Source organism: Spinacia oleracea, chromosome 1 (assembly GCF_020520425.1).
Source record: "Spinacia oleracea cultivar Varoflay chromosome 1, BTI_SOV_V1, whole genome shotgun sequence".
Taxonomy (NCBI): Eukaryota; Viridiplantae; Streptophyta; class Magnoliopsida; order Caryophyllales; family Amaranthaceae; genus Spinacia; species Spinacia oleracea.
In genome coordinates, this window is record NC_079487.1 from 101057200 (window position 1) to 101064919 (window position 7720).

The following is a 7720-nucleotide window of genomic DNA, read 5'->3' on the forward strand; positions in this document are numbered from 1 at the left end:
ATGACTCCAATCAAATAAGAAAGGGAAAAATAATACAATGAAACCTAAGCTCAAACCTCATACTACTCTGCCCCATTTCAAGTGAACTGTGTAAATAAACTTTAAAGATAGATGATTAGCCAAACATATTGCTGGATAAAGCAAAATTCAAACACTAACCTAGAGGCAGAGAGACCCATATCAGATATGTGCCTCCAAAAACACATATCTGAGGGCATGGTGGTAAATGCACCATTAATTATTTTGAAAACTTTTGAGTGCCATATTTGAGAAATGAACACCATTTTTGAGCTTTTGAGTAGCAGTTTTGAACTTCTGAGTACCATTTTTGAAATCTGAGTACCATTTTTGAACTTCTAAGTACCATTTTTGAACTTATGATTACTATATTTGAACTTATTTTGGTCTGATATGAATATAGTTCCTCGTAACATTATACTATAAAAGTAAAATTAAACTAATCTCTTTAAAAGTAAGACTTCACAAACAAAACCAAAAATCACTGATGTGAACTGTATGTTAAAGGAATTTCTCTTGAATAAGTGTAGTTTAGTATTATTGCAAGAAATTGGACATCTTTTATTTTTTGCGTAATTTGTTTATGGTGGGTGAGTCTTCCAACAAAAGTTTCTTGTATGTGGCGTGACTCAAACCCGATACCTTCTTTAAATGAAATCAAGCTATTTACCACTTGAGCCAACTCTACGTTGGCCGGTCATTTTTTATAAGGACGGAGTTATAATGTTTTAAAAAAATTGTTTTAATAAACCGATGGGCTTTGTGATACTATTGCTCCAAGCCCACGTCAAAGGGTGTCAACATTTAGTTGTTGGACTTGGAGTAGCAACAAGCGTCAAGCTAAGGGAACAATATAGATTATTGGCTTATTGGCTTATTGGTTATGACTTATGATTTAGGAAGTAAATACTCTTACTAGATTAATCCAATGTGGATTCTTGGTTGTATTTCACTAGGTGAATGAAATTTTTTAACAAGGTTTTCTTAGTTTATGATCTTAATAAACTTAACAGGAGTACACACTAGAGTACTAGAGGATAGGTGCATCTTGGAAGCCCAAGCTTTCGCTTGGGAAATTCACACTTCCAAGGCCTGTACCTTATCCTCTACTGATCAACCAACAAACAACCACCCCCTTTGGAAACCACCCCCTACCAGTTGGCTCAATAAATTGTGACACAATTTTTGTAGCTATGGATACAGATGCGGGTATTGCAGGTATTGTCAGGGATCACATTGGAAATTGGGTGTTGGGCTTCCAACAAAAATGCTACGCACAATCAGTTCTAATGAGAGAGCTACAAGCTATTTGTATAGGTCTGCAGATCATCAAGGAGAGGAGTTGGACTCGAGTCATTGTGAACTCGGATTCCCAGCAAGCTATTAACAGAATTCTACACGTGGAGAATATCAAGGATGCTAATTTTTTTATTGTAAAAAAATGCAGGGGTCTTTGTATGAGGAGGAATGAGATCAGGCTGGAGTACGAAGCTAGGGAGACTAATAGAGTTGCTAATAGATTAGCAAAGTTGTGTAGAACTGATGTTATGTCTAACTATAACCTATGTATTATTTTACATCAATGTAGGGAATTATACTAATCTTTCCACGAAGCTAGGTTGCTACACATCGGTTGAGACAGAAACAAAGTAGCAGATGCTCTTGGAAGGAATGGGAGGAGTAATTCTTTTGATGTTAATGTAGCTAGTTATTTGCCTATTCTCCTAGTTACTGTTTGAATATTTTCCTATCGGATTGTAATAGGCATAGTGCCAAACCATAATCTTGTTTAGTTCATGTTTTTTTCAAAAAAAAGTAAAAAAAATTTAAAAAAATTTTAAAAAAAAGGAATGATAACGGCAAAGTCAATGTTGGAATGAATAATAAAATGTAATCTTGCAATTCAGGTTTAAATTTGATCTACATCTTTTTGTTTCTTCTCCTTACCTACCATTCGATTTCTTTTTGACAGTTTACCATACTACAGTATTTCTATAAGTCAACTGGTATCATTATGATTTATGGATCTATTATCCCGTTGTTTTTATATTAAATAACTAAATAATTTGAAAGAGTAGAAACGTACCCCTCGCATATTCGTGTATGTCGGTATGTGCATTGGAAGAGTATGTGGAAAATTAGTGTGAATTTTTTTTTTTTTTTTTGACATAAGCTCAAACTTACAAATATAAAAGTCTTACAAATCTACACTACATGCTAATAACACTAAGATCTTATAAACCATTACAAATTCTAAACTACAAATAGTATTAATAAATAACGCAAGGGCTTTGTGCTTTTCTTGATTCAGCCCGTTATTGTTGGAAATGCCTTGCTCACGCCACTTACACGACGTTATCTTGCAAAGGCAATTTGCATCTATGTTTCCTTTATAGTAGATGGTGCTGATGTTAGGTCCTTTACCATTAGAAGTATTCTGAAAGCACCTGCAAAACAGGGGGGACAAGGAGAGGAGAGGAAGAGAACCAATGTGACAGGCTAGATTAATAGACCTTGTGTATTCCACACAAGCGTCTAAACACAACTTGTATAGCATGCTATGAACCCCCATAAAATGGGAGCAGCGCTCAAATAAAGATTTTTGAAAGCGCTAAGAGACACCCTCAACTCTAACCTAAAAGGAGAAATAACACAAGTTATCCTCCACAACCAACTGACAACCCAACCCCAAAGACACTGAACCTTCCTATTACTCATTACTCCTTCCATACCCAAACAACTAACACTATTACCCCCAAGCCAACTCAAAACAGATAACTTCCATTCTTCTAACATCAACATCAGAGATGGGGAGACTGACTTTACCACACAATAACTCCCCATACCTTCCAACAAACCCCTCATTTGATTCACAAAGGGGTTAAACCACCTACAATCTGAATAACTCCAAAAGAAGTACCCAGACAACACCAGAAAACACATAAGACATTCTGAACCAACAATCTTTAACATGCTATTCTTAGAAAAAACAAGAAAAAACCAACACATAATACCCAAAAACGCATCATTAACACTAAACATCTTGATAAACTAACCTAGAGACTACCGCAAAGCAAAACGGAGGAGAACGGGCACACACAAATGGCAATTTAATCCCAACAACCTGAAATCCTAAACTAACCTTTACCTTTATCGTCAAGGTCGGGGTAAGTCGACACTACAAGACGGCGGTGATTACCTTTACCGTCAAGACCGGGGTGGTCCGACACAAAACAAGACGACGACGATTAGAAGGACTGGGAAAAAAAACCAACAAACCACAAAGGGTACTACCCAAAACCTACAAACAGAAACAACCCAAAACAAACGATTCCAATTCCAACAACAAAACCTAACCCTAGCAAAATTACCTCACCGACAAAAGAGACGGCGGCGCACGGTAGGGATGGAAGAGGCGGCAGCTAGGTTGAATCTCTGACCCGATTAGATAACCTCCGAACCCAAAATCAATTGCTTTGCTTTAAAACTCCGGTTATCCGAACAAGAATCCGGCGAGAAGGATGACGAACCAAGAGGAGGAATAAGCGAACGCTTGGCTCCTCTTTCACCTTCACCACCGGCGACGATCTACAACTCAACTACTATTATTAGACGAAAGGAGGTGTTGGCCGGCGACCCGAGTTGAGCGGCGAACTCAGGCCGCCGACAAACACCTAGATCTAGGGTTTTGGTTGAGAGTTTCGTAGAGAGAGGAGAGAGCTTTTTTTTAGAGAGAGAGAGAGTAACCAAATTTAGTGTGAAATTTTGGATAGGTACGTACGGGTTTGTTTTTACTAGTTTTTCATTGACCCAATTTTGATTCCATAATTTCCCCTAAATCACACAAGTTTAAGGTTATGTTTGGTAACATTAGCTGAAATTGAGTTTAAACTGATAAAGTAACTGAAATTGATAAGTTCGCACCTGAAATTTATAAGGTCCTGAAAATGATAAGATGCTGATTTACATCAACTGTTTGGTAAAACTAATTTTATAAGTACCTTAAATTTTAATTAATTGTTTAATTGATTTTCTATATAATACCGGTATACCACATCTAAATATTTATTTGTCATGAATAGTTACAAATAAAATTTACAATTTCAATTAACTCATAATTTTATTTACTCCCTCCGTCCCAAATTAGTTGTTACACTTACCTTTGCACAAAGTTTTAGGTGATAAGTGGTTGTTTGGTTATCAATTGTTATTTTATTGAAAAAGTAGATGTGATAGAAATTAGTGGGGTATTTTTTTAATTGAATGAGAGAGGGTGTGGGGACAAAAAACAATTTAGTGGGAAGAGAGAGACAATATAATAATTGTGGGGTCATTCCTAATTTAGAAGTGTAACAACTAATTTGGGACGACCGAAAAAGGAAAGTATAACAACTAATCTGAGAAAGAAGGAGTATTTATTTGTAACTAAAAAAAATGTATACGAGTATTCCATAATTTGAACACAAAAAACAAGGCCATATCTTTCACATAAAGCCAACTCTTCCAGTAAAACCACTAAAAGCCAATTTCCTATTTCTCACTTACTCCTCAACAGGATGAAATCCTCCACCCTATACTTGCAACCAACTATCTTAATATCTCCCCTATCCTTCTATTTTCTTCTTATATTCTTGTAGTTTATTTCTGTTAAAAAAAAACACACACACAGGTAGATTCAAAATTCATTGGTTTATATAAACTTCTGTTAATTTGGATTAAATTCTAGGATTATGGCATATCAAATTTGCAAGTTTTCCTGTAAAATAAGCTCCTAATATTGATTATGAGACTTTTTTTATTTGTTAATCAATTTTTCTGGGTTTTGGTTTGAAGGAAACAAAAGTTTCAGCTCCTTATCTACAGACGTTACTTTGAATAACGTTTGGATTTCAGTCTCTTAAACCACCTTAAATTCTATTTCGTCTCCCTACCAAACACTCCTAATTAATCATTTAAGGTGACTAATACTAATAACACCTAATCATTTAAGGTGACTGGAAGTATTTGCCAAACAGAGCTCAACAAAGAATCTAATTAAAAACAAACATAAACTGTTCAAACTTACATCATAGTTGTAAGTTTGTAACAACGCACAAGCTTAAAGTAGTGGCTATAATCAATACGACGAAATATTTGGACCACAAATAGAAATCAAAGCTCGTAGTAGCTTAATAGCGGAATGTGATTATAATTTTGGGTGCACAATTAATGATCACTGTACACCCAGGGACGGAGTCAATGTTCAAGATATGGGGTCATTTGACCCCACTTGAATGTAGATTTTTGGAAAATTTTGCTATAAAATCAGAATTTTTGTAATTTTTCTTATACAAATTTGTCAATTTGAACCCACTAAAAGAAAGAAAAAATATTTGCACCCACTACTGTGTTATTCTGGATCCGCCACTGTATACACCCGATAAACATATATGCCATTTGCGTGCACCTAATGAATTGAACATGCAGTAGAATTTCATTGTAATCCGTACATAAGTGGAACAGTTTACTGTATGTTCTTTGTATTTGAATTAGATATATTGTTAACCGTATTGATTGGTTGAAAGGACTAAAAGAAAACGTTAGAAATGCACCACTTGAATGTTCTTTTGCAAAGTGATAAATGTCGCAACTTGCGACAAAATATTTGTGTTTCAACTATTTTTTTTATTACATAAAAATATATTATTGGATTGTACTTTCTATTTTTAATTTATAAATTACAAAATATAAGGAAATATATATTTACTATAACCATTATAAAATTTATTTCATTTTTTTATGGATTACCTTATTTTAATATTTTTATAAAAAAAATAGCATTGATAGTAAAAATAATTTGATGAGTCGCGGTCTACGAGACACTCTTTCGGTACCATCAAAAGACAGTACAAAATTGCGACCTTTATCATCGCCTTTTTTTTTCTAGGCATTCGAGATTTTCATGCTCTTATTTAAGAGGAACTTTAAAATATACTACGTATAGAATTAGTAATTAAATTCTAGTAGTAGAGTTGTATTAGAATAATGTTTCTTAATATGTTTAAGAAACTAAAATGTAGTGTACATATTAAAGAGAATAGTGGAGATCAAGCTTAAGCTCAATTTGACAGCCAGATGTCCATAAACAATGATTTTAGGTTAAAAAAAGGGCAAAGGTCGCAATATGCGACCTTTAAAACGTGTCACAATAGTGACATGTCATGATTTAAATTGAAAACTAAAATATTTAACTTATATAATTTATTAGGATAGATTATTTTTTACCACCTAAAAAATCGAAAATTTGTTTTTTGCCACATAAAAAACTAAAACTTGTATTTTACCACCTAAAATAAATAAATTAAGAACTTATTTTTTACCACATGAAAAATGGAAAAATAGATGAAAATGTTATGTGGGGAGCCACAATAATGGTAATTAATACTTCTGATATGTTCTTATTCTTCCACGATTTCATGTATTTAACTCTCGTCTCTTCCCCCACTTCTTTATATTCCATGAATTTACATAATTTTTCACCAATATTAATTCACAAAATTTTCAAAACTTTATGGAAGTAAAGAGAGAAAGGTGAAAGAGTTAAAGAAAATCACACATTTAGTGTAAACAATTGGAGGAAAATTGAATTAGATAGCCATACATAAAGGTTTTATCTATTTTTTCATTTTCAAGTGGTAAAAAAATAAGTTTTAATATTTTTTTAGGTGGTAAAATACAAGTTTTAAATTTTTAGGTGGTAAAAAACAATTTTTTAATTTTTGAAGGTGGTAAAAAATAATTTGTCCAACTTATTATGCATGTAAAAAAAGTAGGAAAATCTTAATATTCTAATTTGTTTCCATCTTCATATCGACTACTCCGTACCTCTTATTTACATATTTTCATAGTAAAAATACTACATTTATTGATAGTAAAATTATTTGATGACGCATAGCCTACGTGGCGTCTATATGTACCCATTAAACTCCGGCGCGCAAATTTGCGACAATTAAATGTTATCGCAACTTGCGAACTTTATCATCACCAAGTAGGGTAATTAGTTAAAGAAGATAGAAAACATCTGATCGATCATACCCACAAAGTTATTATGCAAATGTCGAAATGTCTGTTATTTATTTATAACCAGTAAACTTAGTAGGAGTACAATTAAAATACAAGATGAAACATTAAACTGCCGACGGAGTTACATAAGTGCATAATACGAGTAATATACCGAAATTAGAAGACATATATATAATACGAGTAACCGTGGTGTAACCGGCAGTAGCAGACGCCTTATGGTGGTGTAACCGGCAGTAGCAGACGCCTTATGGTGGCGTAACCGGCAGTACATAGCAGACGTACTAGTACTTATGGTGGCTTAACCGGTAGTAACCCAGTTACTGCCGGTAAAACATTGACAGGCACCGCCACGGCTCCGAGGGTAGGATAGATACTTACCTGAAGCAACCCACGCTTTGGCTTACGGAATTCAGACATGGTCGTAGGCTTTGGAAGTTCATGATTAGGAATGAGGACTGTAGGAATCATCTCCTCAGAAAAGTGGTTTGGTAGTTTAAGTGGACGATGAGCCGCCACTGGGAGAGTGGATGTACTCATCATCATGGCACCAACGATGATCATAACACAGAACAGAAATAAGCGAGAAGCCATGCTTAAAAGTGGATGGGAGCAAACAAAGTGTAAGAAGTTGGAAATATAA

General features: G+C 34.3%; 1 protein-coding gene across 1 annotated transcript; it reads left to right on the forward strand.

Annotated features, from left to right (window-relative positions):
* The first annotated feature begins 1211 nt into the window (after positions 1 to 1211).
* Positions 1212 to 1757, forward strand: LOC130465566 (uncharacterized). The gene is made up of 2 exons (XM_056834375.1): positions 1212 to 1567; positions 1661 to 1757. The coding sequence occupies exons 1-2, from the start codon at positions 1212 to 1214 to the stop codon at positions 1755 to 1757; spliced, it is 453 nt and encodes a 150-aa protein (XP_056690353.1).
* The last annotated feature ends 5963 nt before the right edge of the window (positions 1758 to 7720 follow it).

Bases quoted from the DNA above. Each gene is read 5' to 3' on its own strand.
- LOC130465566 (XM_056834375.1), top strand. From the start codon at position 1,212: ATGGATACAGATGCGGGTATTGCAGGTATTGTCAGGGATCACATTGGA. The intron at 1,568-1,660 runs GTCTAACTATAA...CGGTTGAGACAG, and splicing joins TTGTGTAGAACTGATGTTAT to AAACAAAGTAGCAGATGCTC.